General features: G+C 37.7%; 1 protein-coding gene across 4 annotated transcripts in view; it reads right to left on the minus strand.

The window, feature by feature from the left end:
* Positions 1-18,668, minus strand: part of LOC107757976 (glutamate receptor ionotropic, NMDA 1-like) — a 30,442-nt gene that overhangs the window by 2,049 nt on the left and 9,725 nt on the right. For 2 of the 4 annotated variants that reach the window (XM_016575588.1, XM_016575590.1), the window contains 16 exons: positions 17,579-17,641; positions 16,717-16,814; positions 15,552-15,673; positions 14,680-14,854; positions 13,996-14,140; positions 10,203-10,289; positions 9,948-10,083; positions 9,739-9,866; positions 9,378-9,542; positions 8,604-8,722; positions 8,056-8,168; positions 7,772-7,920; positions 7,017-7,174; positions 5,563-5,724; positions 5,282-5,391; positions 4,770-4,915 (listed from right to left, as the gene is read on the minus strand). In XM_016575588.1, the coding sequence (XP_016431074.1) occupies positions 4,770-4,915; positions 5,282-5,391; positions 5,563-5,724; positions 7,017-7,174; positions 7,772-7,920; positions 8,056-8,168; positions 8,604-8,722; positions 9,378-9,542; positions 9,739-9,866; positions 9,948-10,083; positions 10,203-10,289; positions 13,996-14,140; positions 14,680-14,854; positions 15,552-15,673; positions 16,717-16,814; positions 17,579-17,641 (2,076 nt within the window). Of the gene's footprint in view, positions 1-846; positions 958-4,769; positions 4,916-5,281; positions 5,392-5,562; positions 5,725-7,016; positions 7,175-7,771; positions 7,921-8,055; positions 8,169-8,603; positions 8,723-9,377; positions 9,543-9,738; positions 9,867-9,947; positions 10,084-10,202; positions 10,290-13,995; positions 14,141-14,679; positions 14,855-15,551; positions 15,674-16,716; positions 16,815-17,578; positions 17,642-18,668 lie in introns of all 4 variants that reach the window. The other 2 variants (XM_016575591.1, XM_016575589.1) reach the window with 2 other exon arrangements.

Genomic DNA, 18,668 nt, shown 5'->3' on the forward strand with positions numbered 1-18,668 from the left:
GAAACACAGTGAGGAGGCGCTTGTGTGAATGAACTCATTTGAGAATCTAGCTCTGAGAGTTCAATACATTGTAAACGTAAACCCATCTGAGCAGTGTTTCCTGAAAATGAAAAGTATTTTTTTATTATTATTATTATTCATAGAACTGCAAAGAAAACAGTGGATGGTTAAAAATAACGCAGGGATCTTGGTAGTGCAGGCCTGCCAGGGAAACAGCCCAGGTTATTTTAGCGTCACTCGTCTTTGGGTGTTAACGGCGATACCGTACATCGCGGGAGGCATACAGAGTGACTTTGTGACAGCAACCACAAAAAAATGGGACAATAAAAGGAGGATGAGGTACATGGAAATAATTGTTACAGGACCGAGCGGTGAGAGGAGAGACACACGAGTACACATAAAGAAAGGATAAAAGAAAAAAGCATAAAGTAAAGTCACATCCAGGTTAGGCGTGGAAGAAAGACCAGCACAGGCGCTAAGAAGGAGAAGCTACCTCGCCCCCTCCTCTGCAAGGGCAAACCCACAAGCCCCCCAAAAATCTGCTCCTCGGTTCCCTCGCCACACTTTCCCTGGCAGCTAGATCCCTGATTGGGCTTTCCCAAAAGATGTCTGGATGGAGTATAGATGGCTGACTGACAGACATGTGGCCATGACTGTAACTCCATGTGTGAGGGTGAAGAGAGTCTGAGATGAGACGTTTGTTTTGGAGAGGAGAGATGAGATGACAGGAGAAAGGAAGAAAGTGAAAGAAACAGTGCAGGCCGAGGTGGAGGAGGAGGAAGAGAAAGAGGAAGAGAGCGAGAAGATAGTAGTACAGGCAGGGCGTCATTTTCTTAATCTTCTTACCGTGTCTTTGGACGACCTACGTCTCTTGATGTTGGAGGCCAGGTTGGTACTGATGGACCTAAAAGAGGCTTTCTTTATGGGGTCGGGCTCTGCTCTACCACTTTTCCTATCCTAAAATAAATATACAGTATATGTATAACAATTATTCGTGCTCTCTGGAAGAGCGTGTTTGGTTTCCAACCATCACCACCCACCTCGACTACTAAAGCTACTGAATGGTACTACCCTGCTAATTTTAGTGCTTATCACAATTAACATGGCGTCTCCTGTCCACTCTCCATCTCGGCTGTGAGTCAGAATGGTGCTTTCACGCACCCACAGCGCTCTACAAGGAAAGAGGACACTGGCATAGACTGGGTGCGAATGTGTACAAAGTCTTACTTTGACTCTTTTACAATCCTGACACTCTAGAGAGGGGAGGAGGAGGACTGCTGTGGATCGTGTGATCAGACCCCACTCATCCACAGTTCTGCAACTCCGTAAATGGAAAGCCAAAGCATTAGCAAAGGAAAAAAGCAAAATGAACGCAATCGGATGGGGAAAAAAACCAGGCTCCGTTTTTAAAGTGAGAAGATGTTCTTGTGTTTTCAAGGAAAATGAACAACTCATCAATAAACAGTCGAAACTTAACACAGTTCCTTAGCATTATACCCTGGTGAAGGTATAATGGGCGTATGAAGGAAGGAGGAAGGGATGTGCGGGCTCATAAGAGGAGACGAGAGTGTTGGGAAGGGGTTTGGTGAATTCAACCAGAAGACATGCAGTACATGAAACCAAAAAGGGAATGCAAAATGAATGACATGACAGTTGACCTTGGCTGGCACCGTCACTCCCTCATTGACTAGCACATTTGGACCATTTGTCTTATCTCCTACAGTGAGCGACTCAAAATGTGACCATCTGCAACTGCACTTTACTTTATAGCAATGCATGAATGATTCTACCACAAACAGGTTAGTAAACCAGTTTACGCCAATAATGTATAAGAGTTTCCACAATAAAGATTTATATACACATGCACAATTTGTATTCATGCTGGTTTTACATGGTTTTGAAAAACTGTTATACCATATTCAAGAAAAGTTTTAATTTGACTCAATGATTTGACTCAAAAATGTCATGTTGTGTAAATAGTGAGGCTGCAGGAGCTGCTTTATCTTGCTGCGCAGTTTGATTGGATGGTAAGAGATGTGTCTTGCATGGATCTGCAGACAACTACTCTTATTATTATTATAAAGGAATTATTTTGGACACTTGTGTGCTGTTGCATGGCCAAATGTCCAAATTTATGCATAGGCCTGTTATCTTTTTTACCTCGAGGCATTTTTGTACTACTATGAGGTTATATTAATTTAGTAGATATTCACAATCACACTGTATTATAAGCAGAGCATAACTGTGAATTATACTTTGCTTTCTTTGAGTATTTATGCTTTATTAGTATGATCTAAAGCATGATCTAAAGCTGCCAAAGACCTATTTATACTATGTGAGAAAATTATTATGCATACTGTTTTAAAGGGGTCATATGATGCTGCTAAAAAGAACATTATACATCTTGTTTCCTAAAATAAATGATTGGCTTTTATATTGCCCTTGTACTACAGCCAAAGCAAATTACAAAAATATTATCTGGAAAATATTTACTTTGTGTTAATTTCACTTGACATTGTTAATCTTCTGTTTTTGGCAATTACTAAACATTACATTAATAGTAGAAAGAAAAAAACACCCTGTAACATAATACACAAAAAATATTGTCCAGATCTAATTACATCTTTGGCTGTAATAAAATGACAATATAAAAATATATATATATATTTTTTTTAAACAACATGTATTCTTAAAAATATCCCACTTGTCATGATCATGGCTGTGCCCCGGTTGTCCACTAGAGGGCATTCCACCCCAGATTGTTTCTGCCTCACGAACTACAAATCCCATAATCCTTTGCCCAGTCTCATCAGCACTCATTGTTTGCACCTGTGTCTCATGAGCCTTGTTAGCTTACCCTATAAAAGCCCGGTTCTCTCTGTTATTCTTTGCTAAGTCTTGTATGTGTCTGTACTGCACTTCTAAGCCTGGTTTCCTGGTTCTCCTGTGTCTTGGTTCCCTGCCTGATTGTGGGTTACCCCTTTAATAAATACTAGTGATGGGAAACCGAGGCTTTCTGAAGCGTTTGAGGCTTTCATGAAATTGTGCCGAAAAACGGTTCATTACTCGAAGCTTTTAACACAGTGTGCATTAGCGACATCTGGTGGTAGGACTTGTTTTCTCCAACATTACTGACAAATCATTGTGGAGCAGAGGATGGTTTGAAAAAGCATGTGACCAAATAAAGCTTCGGAAGTCTGTGACATTCAAGAGTGGAATCAATCTGGGATCAATACAATATCTAATCTGATATTATCTCATCTAAATTAATTTGTGCCAATGAGACCACAACTCGTGTCATGTATAGCTTGGTCAACGGATTCACATATCGATCAATAATATAAAATACACAAACATGTGATCATAATTAATAATTGACGTGGGTAGCTGAAAAAAAAATATTTTGGGTGAGGTGAGCTGTTATACCCTTATGCTGTGTTCGGGGTCTCTGAGACCCCAGTTATAAACATGATTAAATGTCCTACTGACAGCCCTCAAAGTGACTGAATAACCCTTTTATGCATCAGGTGGGATCGTGAAGCGGCAGTTTTTTCAAACCAGCTGTCCCGACCTTCCAATACTGCATGACGTTCGAAGCTTCAAACGTCATCAATCACGTGGTGTTGTCATTTCAATACAAGCATCGGCACAGTGTGTGATACAATAGTGGTTTGAAAACTGCGTCTGAGCATCGGAGCTGCGGTATCAATTGTCCCATCACTAATAAATACTGCGTCTGGATCCTCAACCACTGTGTCTCTGTGCAGTTTCATGACACCACTTAATATTTTTTACTATTTAATGTTAATACACATCACTGTTCAAAAGTTTGAGGTCAGTAAGACTTTTTTTAAAGGAATAATTTTTTTTTATTCAGCAAAAATTGACTGTTAAATTGATCAAAAATTAAAAGAAAAAAAAAATCTACCAAAAATGTATTTCAAATAAACGCTTTTTTAAAAAACGTTTTATTCATCAAAGAATCCAAAAAGAAAATGTATCACAGTTTCCACAAAAAAATATTAAACAGCACTCAGTATTTAATAGAACTATTTTCATAAAAAGAAATGTTTCTGAAGCAAATCAGCATATTTGATTTGATTTCTGAAGGATCATAAGGACACTGACGACTGGAGTAATGACTGCTAAACATTTAGCTTTGCCATCATAGGAATACATTTTAAAATGTATTAAAATAGAAAACAGTTGTTTTAAATTGTAATAATATTTCACAATATTATTGTTTTTACTGTATTTTTAATTAAATAAATGCTGCCTTGGTGAGCATAAGGGACTTCTGAACAGTAGCGTATAAATGTTTATCCAAACTGTATAAATCTCTTCATATTTTCATAGTTTATAGTCGACTTTATGTTTTAGAAAAGTCATCATCAGATTTGGTGGTCCTTGGCATCAAAAAGTTTAAAAACTCCTGATCTGAAAGAAAGCTCATTGTAAACCCCTTATTCATTAATTCATTAAAAGTGTTCCGCATGCATTAATATATTTACAAATGCTTTAGTTCACTGCACCATTTGCTGCTCAGTTTGACTGCCTTATTTGGCTATTCTTTTTGAGTTTGCTCTTTTGATGACGTGTTAATTTGTGCCTCATCAATGACCTTTAAGTCGCGTCATTAACAGATGACAGGCATGTGACTAGAAGAAATCTATGAGACTTCTTTGTACTGTTGCAGAAACCACTGGACTGTTTTTTTTGGCTCTGACAGTTTCTCATAAGAGTTTGGGGGGGGTGGGAGGCAGCTGTACCTGTAAGTTCTTCCTCCAGACGTTAACTGCTGCAAAAGCCAGCTGCATCTGCTTCCTGCGCGCATCCTTGTGTCGTTTATATGCAATCTCAATGAAGATGAGGAAGATCCCGGCAACGATACCACCAGCCACCAACATAAACACGCCTGTGTGATGAAAAATACATTTGATCATTTCCAGACAGTCTTCAATGTGACAAAGAAGGCAACAGAGAGATTATTAAGGCCTGTTCACATTGACAGAGATTCATTTTCAATTAGATTTTTCGTTTGTTGGCAACATGAGCTTCAGTGACAAATGGTGATATGACAAAGTTGGTTTTAATTAAATGCAAATGAGCAGATACATGATGTGGCTACTACCAATCTGATACAGCTGGATGCTACGGTCAAGTAGAACCCCCTACTAGCAACCAACAGCACAGAGACTCAACGACCTTGAGGGATTTGATCGGTGTCAGTGTCAACAGCTCTTTAGAAAGCAAAAGGGATCCTGTGAGAGGTGAATCATACCTGCCATATTCTCGAAAGTGAGCGTGGCTGGTGCATTGCTTCTGGAGTCACACTCCTGATAACGGACCCAGGTTTTATCCAAGTCCTCCATGAAGCCATTCTCATGGGAACTATTAGTTCAGAGATCCAACACATCAGTCAAACAATCCGTTATTCCAGAAATAGAAACAGTTGACAGATTGTGGTTAGCCTAGGGATTAGCTGAAAGGAACAGAAAAAAGGAAAAAAACAAACAAAAGTATAGCTGCATACTGTGGACGGTTAGTCTTGATTGAGATTACCTGAGGATGGCTAGTGAGACATTTTGCTTCCATGGGCTGTCTTTACGCATCCCGATACCGAATCCAGAGCGGAAAAACAGCTCGCCTGTGGTGACCAGGTCACATTTCTGCGAGGCCTCAAACTCCAACACTGCTGAATCCCATATAAACGCGTGGAGTTTGCTATGAGTAGAAAAAAATGTATACTGAAAATACTTCAATATGTCTTGATAAAATAAACTTTGCATTTTTGCAATATAAAATTCTTTTTCTTTACAATATCATTCATATTTTTTTATGATTTTTAAATATGTCTGTTATGCTCGTCAAGGCTGCATCATTTGATACAGTAAAAACAGTAACACTATGAAATATTACAATTTCAAATAACTAAATTTTAATTTTCAGCAGCCATTACTTTATTTGATCCACAAAAAACATTTCTTATTATTATCAATGCTGAACAGTTGTGTTGCTTAATATTTTTGTTAAAACCACAATACATTCCTCAGCATTCATTAATGAATAAAAAGTTCAAAAGTTCATTTGAAATAGAATTGTTTTGTAACAATGTAAAGTTCTTTGCTGTCACTTTCAATGATCAATTCATTAAACAGAAATTAAAAAATGTCTTATTTTAGTATTTTATATTTCTAGTCCTTCTTTTGCTTTAATGACAGCAGCACACAAGCTGCATTAACTTTACAAGTTTGTGTGAAACCTGATGATTCATGAGATCCAGCATGATTTGAGAATGATCCAAAGAACATCTTGTGCTTCAGTGGAAGCAAGATCTGTCTGTACAAAGAGTCACAAGATAAATGACACAAATTGACTTATTTGATTAGTCACCTAGAAATAATTCAGAATCTTAAGTATTTATCCTACATTTTAGGTAACAACATTTCTTTGTTCTACATTTTTCAAAATCCCAAACTTTGTTTATTTGCAGGTTTAAATGAGAAAAAAGTAAATCCCAGTTTTTTATTGTTACATCTGGATTAAAAGGGGGGGAAAAAAACACAACTTGCATCTTCTAAATGGAGGTAAGTGGAACTAATTCCTGGAGATTACAGAACTCCAGATATTAAAAATCAGTAGGAAAAATGTATTAAACACACTGGCAGTCTGCCATCTGTTCCCATCTTAGCCTTGTAGTGAAGGTCCTTCTTTAAAATACAGCTCCCTACCCTGCTTTGTATTCAGCATCAATAGTGTACTGAATCACTCTAACAGGGGTTTAGCCTCTCTCTGCTCTTCGCACACTCACTGAGGGGAACGGAGCATGTGTCACCCTTTATACTGACTGGTAATTTAGCTTTCTGCTGCCCACTTCCTGACATCGGTATCTATGCCCAGCCTCTAAAGGGAGTGTTTGAATATTATGCTTTTTAATATTTAATACAACAGCTCCCAATAAACCTATTCTGGCATAACACTAAAAATATTAGTGGAAACTCTGATTGTTGACTGACTTGTCTCGCACGGCCTGGATGGCTTCAGCAGCGCTCTCGTAGTTGTGCTTTTCCATGTGGCGGTACATGGTGCTTAGCTCAACTTGGCGCCGGAAGTAAATGTCCACAGAGCTCTGCTTCACTGTGGCGTAGATGAACTTGTCTGATGGGTTTCGCAGCTGGAATACAAGGTAACAGTGGGACGGTCTGGATGAAATGTGATAAATGGGTGCTATGCAAGATAAATGTATTCAAAACATGTTGAATTATTAAAGTAAACTGGTGTTTGGCGTCTGCAAATCAAAAATATGGCCTTTTTTGTCTCTGCAATTACATGAAATATTTCTGAGAAGAAAATGGCTGTGGGAATAGAGGCAAACCAAGGTAATAAGCATGACCTAAAATGTTCACTGAAGTCATATTTCTGTGCACCTACAACTGTAAGAATAACACAATTGTAAATTTATCAATAAATATCTCATTTTAGAAAATATCATTAAATATATATATACTTTTCAAAATCTCTTTTTCAAATATTTACATTGAGTCCTTTGTAAATTTTCAGCCCATATGACAGAACTGACATAGGTTGTTATGACGAAACAAGGCAAATGAAAATAACCTTTGCGAACAAATGACCCGTAATTATGTGTCCTCGCCGTGCTTAATTATATGTGGTGTTTTTATAGCGTGTGAAATGTGAAATCTCGGTGCATGGTAATTTAGAGTCTTATTTGATATTCTGTTGTATAACATGCTTCATATTTAGCGCTCACCCTAGGGTCGTTGATGCCGGTAATGCGCTCCTCAGGCCGATCCAGCACTAGGAAGGCTGCCAAATTGGCAGTATAAGATGCAACTATAATCATAGCAAAACCAGCCCACACCATACCTAAAATCCTTGCTGAAAAGCTCCGAGGGGCACCTGTGAATGTAAGCGGAGAGGTGATAGCGCTAAAGAAAATTATGCTTACTGCAAAACCAATCAAACACAGAGTCAGCAATATTTCCACCTCACAGCACCAATAGACCGAATAATAATCTTACTGCTGATGTCTACCTTCTCCAATGCCGGAGTTCAGAAGTACACCCCAGGAGAACCACATAGCAGAGGATAAGGTGAGGGCATCTTCTTCTTCCTCTTCACTATTTACTTTAAACCTTCCAAACGGGCTGCACAGCAAAGCGCATATCAGTCAGAGACAGATGCTTTTAAACTGCGTCCAGACAATGTTGTTAATCTTCAGCCAAACTTCTGAGATCTTCTGCAAACTTTCTTAATATCAAGCTTCATTCGCACATCTGTGTGTTCAGTCATTCCTACATCTATCCATGGATGACTTTTAAAGGGATAGTTCACCCAAAAATGAAAATCCTGTCATCTTTATGTCATTTTCTTCATGATTTTCTTATATTTTAAAGAATGTTGACTCTTTATTGTATTTTTTTATTGTACAGACTAAATATTTTCAAAATATCTTCTTTTGTGTTCCAAAGAACAAAACATCATACAGCTTTAGAATGACATGTGGGTGAGTAAATGATGACAGAATTTAAATTTTTTGGATAAAGTATCCCATTAAGGTGTCAACAAATATTGTCCTTTACCTGAAACGGTCTAATAGGTAGAGCATCACCGCCACAACATGGACCGATAGACCCACCAGTAACCACAGAGTGCTCTGAAAAGGCTGCATGAACGAGTCCAGCGTACTGCGTGGTATTTCCTGCAAAACAACACAGCTTTATCCAATCCAACAAACACCACCCACATCGCCACATGCATCACCATATGGAGCATCAAATGGAGTCTACATCTACACTGGTCAGAGGTGTATTAATAGATTTCACTGTACTCCAGAGTCAATTGATTTATCACAGCGTTTTCTCAGTGCAGAGATAAGCCCACTTCAGAGAATTCAATTAAACCAATAAATGTAATACTATTTCCGTCCCAGAAAATCATGTTCTCAGAGGATTTTTCCAAAAATTAATTACATTTCAGATACTTTATTTATAACTTCAAGTTGAAAACGCAAATGAAACTGACCCCAGATCTTCCATTTTCCCCCCTCATTGGTCTCAGGGAATAATGCAGTTTCAAAGGGATAGTTCATCCAAAAAAGAAAATTCAACGTCATATTATTGCAAACCAGTATGACTTTTTTTATTATGTGGAACAGAAAACAAGATATTTTGAAGAACTGTTTTTGCCCATACATTGAAAGTTAGTGGGATCCAGAACAACGCTGGATGCCATTGATTTTCATTGCGTGGATTGTATGGATGAAAAAAAAAAATCTTAATTTTCATTTTTGAATGAACTGTCCCTTTAAAGTCTGTACATTAAAAATGATGATCTGTAGGTCATCTGAGGCTCACCTTTTTGACAAGTATTGTGAGCCCCTGGTACTTGAACGGTTTCGAGAACTCTATATACTGGGCTCGTTCATTGTTGATTGTAAGTGGAGCCACAATCATGTCTGCCAAGCCACTCAGGAGCTCTCCCATCATGCCATTCCACTCCTTCTTGTTGCTGTTATTTACCTGGCATCAGGGAGATAACATTAAGCAATTTGTCATGCCTAAATGCACTTTACTTTATGTATATTTCAGCAGATTCTTAACAGCATCTGTGAAGAAAGACTTGGAAATGCGCAGACAAGCCTATTTGCATGACCTTGAAAAAGACATGCAAAGCTTCAGGCAGGTGAAGAATCAATAAGGTTATCATATTACTCACACGCTCCTGAGTGCCAAATTTGCCATCAGCCACTAGATGCACTTCATAGGTGAAGTTCATTGTCATTGCAAGTTTGATCAAAAGGTCAATGCAGAACCCATAGCAGCACTGAGGCACTATGGGGCGACCTATAGTTACACAAGCCAGTCAGATCTGGACAAAGCACTTTAGTCCAATAAACTATATATAATATAATACATAATGTCTACCTGGAATGGTCTCATTAGGGCCAGTGCAGATCACTTTTTTGATCAGGACTCCATTTACAGTGTGCTCTTCCTTACATGTTCCATCTCGTAGTGTTGGTTTCACATAGACAAAGGGCTCTTGATGAATGGTGACAATCTACCAAAGGAACGAGAGAACTAAATGTCAATGTAATGTTCTTATTATATTTATTTATTTATTTATTTATTATTTTAGAAAAAAAACAATGATGCATAAAAAGCCTTGAAATAAAGTACCTTCAATCTTGTTGACATTTGATACCCTTTTGGCTTTTCAGTCTCTCCTCCTGGCCAAATAATCTTCCTCTGAGTGTTCATTACAACCTAGAACAAAATATTTTGTTGTCAGTAACGTTCAATCATTTCCATTACTATAAATGAATTTACTTTGGAATATTGTAAAAACAATTTCATATAATTTTTTCCAGACAATAACAGAATATATATATATATATATATATATATATACATAGAGAGAGAGAGAGAGAGAGAGAGATGTTTTCACTGCATTTGCTCTTTTTTTTGCTCATTTGTAAGCATCATTTAAAATAAGTGTAAATGTTGTTTTTTCAGTGTTTTCAAACAGTAATCTTGGTTAAATGTTAATTTCGTAGAAATGTTAACATTTCTACATATACTAATACCTTGTTAAAAAGTAAATTTGTATAATTGAATTAACAGCTACTGTACTTCAAATTAATAATGAACTATAGTATACAAAGAAAACTGCACAAAGAAAATATATTCAATTAGACCCTGTATAAACTGTAAGCACGTATGTAATCTATAGGCTTCAATGTCCTAGCAACTGTTTCTATTTGTGTCAAATTAAGCGTAGATTGTAAGACAAGACTATGGGATCATAAAAATGCAATTAGTACAAGGCTGCGTTTACACTTGGCATTAACATGCGATCACCGTGATCTGATCAAGCAGATCGGATCATCAGTCAATCAGGACACGGCGCGTTTACACTTGGCAACATCAGCTGACTTCTCGATCTGGATAACCGCAGAGGTGTAAAGAGTACCTAAAAACCATACTTGAATAAAAGTACAGATACCGTACAGTGAAAATTACTCCACTACACGTTACAAGTCACCAATTCCAAAACAACTTGAGTAAAAGTCTTAGAGTATCTGATTTTAACAGTACTTTACACAGTACTTTAACAGTACTTTAAAATACTTTAACAGTATTTTACTTATACTAAATATAGGTACAGTGAGAATTACTCCACTACACGTTACAAGTCACCAATTCCAAAACAACTTGAGTAAAAGTCTTAGAGTATCTGATTTTAACAGTACTTTACACAGTACTTTAACAGTACTTTAAAATACTTTAACAGTATTTTACTTATACTAAATATAGGCTCAAAGATGCACTAGTCAAAGAGACATGCCAGTGAAAAATTGTAACGTTGTGGAGAAGCTGTGGAAAAAAGGCAGAGGCAAGGATCTATGTGCTGGTATTTCATGGAAAAACTAGAACAAACAATAAGGCAAAAACCAAAGGGAACAAAGAACAGAATGACTGGCAAACAGACAACCATTACATTCAACAACCCACAAGGAACTAAAGAAAAACTAGGGCTATATATACACACAGGGGGCTAACAAGCTTAACAAGATAACAAGACACACCTGGGGAGACTAATCAAGGGGAACCAATGAACAAACAGACTACAAACTGACTACAAACACCACGGGAGACAGGAAGTGACATAAAACCAGTTACGGGACATTTTACAAATCAAAATAAATGTACGAGTCTCACTAGCGCTCTGTTCTTCCGACAGATTGGGAGAGAGGGGGCGGCGTTTTGCGTGATGTCGACCTGCGAATGCAGACACGAGGCTGGATTGCGTTTACATTATACTGAGATCCGATCACAATGCGTCCTCGACTACCTCTGGACCAGGACACGCTGATCGGATAACATTCCGATCAGAAGCGCGTTTACACTTGTCTTTTAAATGTGTATGTGGACAACATCCGGATACAGGTCGCATGTTAATGCCAAGTGTAAACGCAGCCTAAAGATTACCCTATGGCAGTGCACTATGCATCTGTTCATGATTCTAATCCATCTACTTTAAAAATTACTGGCTAGGAAACAGTGACTGGATCCAAAGTTTTTTGGATATTTCAGTTAAAAGCTACCATTTTTCCTGGGTTGAATGAAGAATTAGACTTGACTTAATTTTTGTAAAACCATTAGGCCTACTAAAATGATTATTGTCTTTTTTGTATTTATTTATTTATTTATTTATTTTTATTTAATTTATTTTCATTTTAATGTATTATTATTTTTTATGTATTTATTTATTTCTTCTGTTATTATATTTTGTAATGGTTAACAAGGCTATAGGGGTTATGCGCAACAGACTTCCGTATTCTGTTAATCGGGTCTCGTCGCTTCCGGTTCAAGCGTTTTGCATATGCTTCATTAAATATGAAGCTGTTTTACCCAAGATGCCTTCAAAGTAGATAGATACCAAAGATTATCATAACCAATGTGCATCACATATGCGGATTGATATCTAAAAGTTTATTTTTATTCTTTTCACTAACATTTAGATATAAAAATTGAATAAAATGTCAACAATAAAAATAGCTAGCTAGTTTAACTGATTATCTTCAAAGTCCATAGATATCGCAATTATTTAATACGGCTGTTAACACGTTCTCAGAAAAGCGGAAGCGATGAGATCTGGGCTGCGTTCAGCCCCGACAAAACGGTGCAAAACGTTTTTTAAACGGAAATGGTGGTGCGTTGAACACACTGTTTTGATGGCGCAAGAGTTGCAAATATGGCAGCTGAGAAGACCATTCTTTGTGTTCTTTTTGAAGAATTTTTGGAGCCTGATGAAATCGGTATAAATACGTGTTTATAATACTGCAAAATACGCTCGATGTTCCAGTCACTGCCCTTGCCATCCAGAATAAAAGAGAACATCCCAATTGAGAGAAGGGATTTGTGGAAAATGTGGTTCCTAATTATTGTGATCCTATTGTGATTATTGTGAGCATTTCAGGATGAAAAGATAAACATTTCAGGTGAAGGATAATCCACTTCTTAACTTCGAGACTGTGTTATGATCTATATGACCTTATTATTTTTATTGTGAGTATTAGGCCTATCATTATTGCTGATCGCTTTTGTTGTGCTATGTTATTGTAATATTCACCATTATATAATCAGAGGAGTATAGAAAAGTTTATGAAATTGTCAGTCCACAATACAATAGCAAAATATATAAATATGTATAGTATTTTTATGTTACATTAATCAGCATTTAGCATGTTTATACATTTATACATTTTATACATGTCGCTGCTGATTGGGCTGACATGTTTGACACACCCACCAAAGAAGAGAAAACGCATCTCAAACCCCGTTGCACACCGTTTCCAGGAAACATCGTTCGTTCGAACGTCGTTCAAACCGGAAACTGTAGCAAAACGTTGTGCACCAGTTTGAGCTTGAACTTGCCCCTGTTTTCCGGGTTTGGTTAGGTGACATTCGACATATACCCTATAGGTATATAGGGTATTCGACATATCCCCCTGTAATGGTTCTTTTGGTTTCTCCCAACTTCACTGACTAATTGTACCTACACCTGTAATTCATTTGATACCTGATACACTCTAAGGAAGGCTGAAGGCTGAAATGCTTTAGTGTGCAGTGTTTTAGTCATTTTAATGTTTCTATTATGATGGCCATAATGTGAAGGCTTTTTAACTTTTTTGGACCAGAAGAAGTGCCTTGGATTCCTTTCTATAATAATGAACTATAGTATATTTATAAATGAACATTTCCTGAGATAAATAAATGCTGTAAAAAATGGTTGTTCATTGATGATACTTACAGTGGTGTGAAAAAGTGTTGGCCCCCTTCCTGATTTCACCTTACTGTAAAGTGTTACAATAAAATTACAGTATGCAACTGTCCAAACTGTTAAAATAGCAAATGTTTGCACCGAGCAGAAAGACAGCTCATTAAAAAGGCTGGGCCGATTTCATACTTGCGAGCCATTGTAGACGCCCACTTGTACCAGCCGGGTTTTCTGGTAGTTCAGAATGCTGTAGTGGGCGAACCTCCTGTCTCCGTCATCATTAAACTCCACGCGGCCTGTCAGGCCATCTGGATACTTGGATGACATCAGCACTCTAGTACACCAGAGGTTTTTTTTTAGAAAAGGCACAAAATGCTCATTGAAACAAAAAAGGAAGACATTGACAATGACTGGAAGTAATGGAAGTTAACCAGAAATTCAGAGATGGGAGATGCAGGTATGTCTTAGGAAAAGACATGACTAAATAGGAAAGAATTAGGGGGTGTCGTGTGGGGTGGGGTGGAGTCAGATGGCACGTATAATGTGCAGGCACAGACATAGGAGAACAGAAATGACACCTGTAAGGGTCTCAAATTGGGTCTCAAATGCAAATAGGTGCCACCAGATTTCACAAGGCCAATGTAATCAACAACTTAACAGGCTTGATGTGTCCTTGCACTCGATTATTACTCTGTTTGAGGAGTTAAGGCATGGTTTCAGAAGCCAAAAGCTAACGATTTCAATGTTTGTGGTGTGAAAGCTTCCACTCTTGTCAGTGCCAGACCAGTGGTTATGTATGATAATGCATGACAGCAAATGGATGGTTGGTTGGAAAGCTAGCGAATGCTAGCCAGCGCTCATCCCTGGCCTCACCGTTTGAAGAGTGGGCCAGTCTTCCAGATGTTTGTATTGCCAACACAGCCTCGAGGAGGCTCTGTGATATTCTCCTTCTCAAAGAGCTCCTGAATGGACTGGGCCACCACAGCCACGGCATCGTAGATGTGCGCAGACTCGTTCTTGCCATTGATAAGCTGAAGGCCGAGCAAGCCTGCCCAGTTGACAACATTACATGGTGTTGGCCAATGCCTCACAACACGACTCTCACTTCAAGAGCATGTCAATGCATACTCATAATAAAGAAATGCACACATTGGCAGAGAGAAACAAACGTGCATTGCATATGAGCGATAAATTGTCTCAAAACAGACAGAAGGACTGTGAAAGTCATGGGGGGTTAGGACAGGGTCAGTAGAATGGCGTGAAGTTGAACATGGATGTGTATATAAAGAAGCCAGGAAAAAAGAAATGCGGTTGTCGCTTACCATGGTATCCACACCTCAATGTGGAGGTAGCAATGCACCACTTATAAATAAACTCATGACAGCCAAACCTTAAAAATTTATGCACATTCAAACCAATATGGATTACCACAACTCTCAATTGCATCATTTGTTGTCTACTGAAAGAAAGGACAAACACTCAAAAATGAAACAAATTAAACATTAGACATAAAGCATAGTACAATGAGTAAAGAATCACTGTTTTAAACCTTTAAACATGGAGATGTTTAAACGTTTAAACACGCAAGTACAGCACAGACACTGATTCGTTGATGGGGATTGCAAATTGTAATCGTATAAAAAGCTTAAAAGGCAAACATGTTCAGTTTGTTAAAAAGCCTGAGAGAGAGAGAGACAGAGAGAGAGAACAAGTGGATGAAAATGGAGAGGATGAAAAGTACATACCATCTGGGGCTTCACTCAGTGCTTTACCAGACATCTCCCTTTCTCCAACCAGCCACACATAACCAGAACCTGTCATATTGAGCTGGCGTGCCGCTTTGTAAATGGCTGCGGCTTCATCTTCACTGTGATTGGGTAAAGATTGGTATTAAGAGACTGGAGTGATTGGAGTAAACACCTCCAATTATAATGTTATGAACAAGAGTATCAGCGTATCAAATATTCTACACATTTCTTAGTGTATTTTTATGTTAAATATGTTTGTAGTCACCAGCAAGAGTGTAAACACATTTTGCCATATTACGCAGAATGCCTCAGATTTCCCCTAAGTCTGTCTGTTTAATCTGTGTGGGCCTGATTATGAGTGACTCATGAAGGGCAGAGAAACTGTTTGACATTTTGAGGCAATCTCTTGTTAACAAATTAGATGTTGGCTCATTTAATCAGAAAATGCCTTATGAAGTGATTGTACTGAGGCCGGACATCATTTTAGCTTTATTTGCTATGATTTTTAATATTTTAATGTATAAACTCACTGAACTGGTTCACTTTTCAAATATACGCAGTGCACTGAGAATGTCTTTTAAATTCCGATTCAATTCCTGAATCTAAACTGAATTTTGAACCAAACATGATTTTGGATTCTGAATATATATATATATATCAATTGGCCATTTTGACATATTATATTATAATGTATTTAGCAAATGTACTTTTGTGGACATGGGGCTGTATTACAGAAACTTTCTATCTTTATTTTTGACTTGTGAAAATATGTGGGAAAATATGTGGAAAAAGGGAAAATGACCATAGTTACTAAACAGATAGAATAGGATTCTAAGTTAGGATGTTTCTGTAATACAGCCTCAAGATAGAACACTTTATTTCCCAGAAAGCACTATCTGAATTTCTTTGACTTGCAATTTAGTAAATCAATCCAATCAAAGTCCTCATTCCAATCCATTTTAATTCTAAATCAGTTCCAACTTCTTGTGAGATGTGACCAATTCAGTTCAAATTCCAACTGATTTAAATAGCAGCACAAATATCTTTTTAGAATTCTCCAGCCCAGGCTTCACCATTTTTGCTTGCACTAAGTCAGTCTCTTGTATTATTCAGCAACATTAGCGATTAGGAGTAATGGGTTAAACAGTGGAGATGAACTCACCTTGCAGAAAGGATGATAACTCGGGCCTCTAGCTCTTTGGCTTCCTGGAGCAGAGCCGTCAGATTTGTGTCTTGGCTGAACAGGAGCACTTTCTCTGCCTGGGATTAGGACACAACATTAGTCAAGTAGTTGACTCATCCCCACCATGAACCATGCTCTTTGAGCGCTTGCATTTTTTTCTCCTTTTTCTCTTTTTTTTTCTTTCTTTTTTTTTTGGAGGGGGGAGGGGGTTTGAAAAAAATGAAGTAAAAAAAGTTAATCTGTTTAATAATCTGCTTAAATGAAAAAAACTTAAGAAAGCTTGGAGCAGGTAAAAAGTTCTGCATTTTCACATGCAAACTCAAGGGAATCAAGATTCCAAGGAAAAGCGTGCATGTTAGAGGAAGAGGGAGAAGAAGATTGATGCAACCGGAAAGCAAAAACAGGTGAAGGAAGGTGGTGGTGGTGGTGGTGGTGGCTTCTTTCCCAACCAAAAACAAACAAAAAAAAAAAAAAAAAAAAAAGAAAAAAATGCATTCCTGCTGCAGAAAGGTGGGAGTAACATCTGGATAGTGACTGTCCCTCACGACCAGATCTCCACGCACTGTGTCAAAAGAATAGACTTGCAATCTTGCTGGCTTCAATACATGCATTCCTTTACACAAAAATAAAAAAGTGAGAGGTGGGGTAGCGAGTTTTTGTATACGCTTTAACAGAAAAAATAACCCATTCTTGATTGAAATCATAAAAAGAATCCAAACAAATAAATAGACGTGCTGGCAGGATAAGGATCTCTGGAATCGGTTTGTTGATTGTTTGACTGCTTTCTAGTGGCTACTTTCAGATAACTTTTGGGCGGCGTGCATTGACCATGCAAATATACCTTGGGTCCTCGCTTGTTGTCAAAGGACAGTTGGTCGAGGTTTTCATAGTTCCTGTTTTTACTCTGATGAATAATGTGCACAGAGAAAATATGCAGACACAGAATATTATAAACAGTTATAAATGGTGCGCAGTAAAGCATTCCAACAAATCTCCACTTTTCTGCTTCAAATTGGGAAACTCTAATCCTGGGGCTTGCAAAAACATCAACAAAGACTACATGGAGCAGACAACCTTATCTATCCTTGCATATGACCTGAACCTGTACGCTATTATTACGATGACTTCTCCTCCTTTAATTCTCTTCATATTTCATTTTAATTTAACTTTTTCACTTGCATTTAATTAATACACTTGCCCTGAGTGTGCTCCTTGCTTTAGCACAATTAATAATAAATTCTAATGCCTTCTGAACTCTATTTCTTTATAATGAATTGCTGTTTGTTAATTGTGCAATACATTCAAGCGCAACCTAATTCCATCCATCAATTAAAATTTCTTTATTCGTCAGTCTACTGTAAAAGAACATCGGCTACAGTCCATGAAACACAACAAGTTGCTGCCACAAGACATATCTATCCAGGCATGTAGACAGACATGTCTTGTGGCAATATTGAAAAAAATTGATTTTCAAGCACTCTATCAAGATAATGCACATTTTTCAGAGCCACAGAATCTGCATACCTATATTTTCTGTTTGTCTGTCAAACATTTGTTGCTTTTGCAGAGCACAAATGCAATTAAAAAGTAAAACTCTGCTAGGTTAAATAGATGGACATAGATAATTTTAGATAATTTTTATGCATTATGCATTTACAGTTTTTCTGAATTGCTAAACCACTAAACCCCAATCTCTGAACCAAATTCTCACTAGCTTAAAGGCAGGGTATGTGATTTTTCAAAAACACTTTAGAAAACTGATTCGGGCCGAATAGCAAAACAAACTTGAAGCCAATCAGCAATAAGGGGCGTGTCTACTCGTGATGTGGAGGAGAGAGCTTTCAGTGCATGGGACGGACATTAGCCGAGCCGAGCGACAGAAAGATAGAGATGGCGGATAAAAAAACAAAAGAGGAAAACGTCTGCAGAAC

The sequence above is a fragment of the Sinocyclocheilus rhinocerous genome, unplaced genomic scaffold (genome assembly GCF_001515625.1).
Source record: "Sinocyclocheilus rhinocerous isolate Xijiao unplaced genomic scaffold, SAMN03320098_v1.1 scaffold1948, whole genome shotgun sequence".
In the NCBI taxonomy this organism is placed as follows: Eukaryota; Metazoa; Chordata; class Actinopteri; order Cypriniformes; family Cyprinidae; genus Sinocyclocheilus; species Sinocyclocheilus rhinocerous.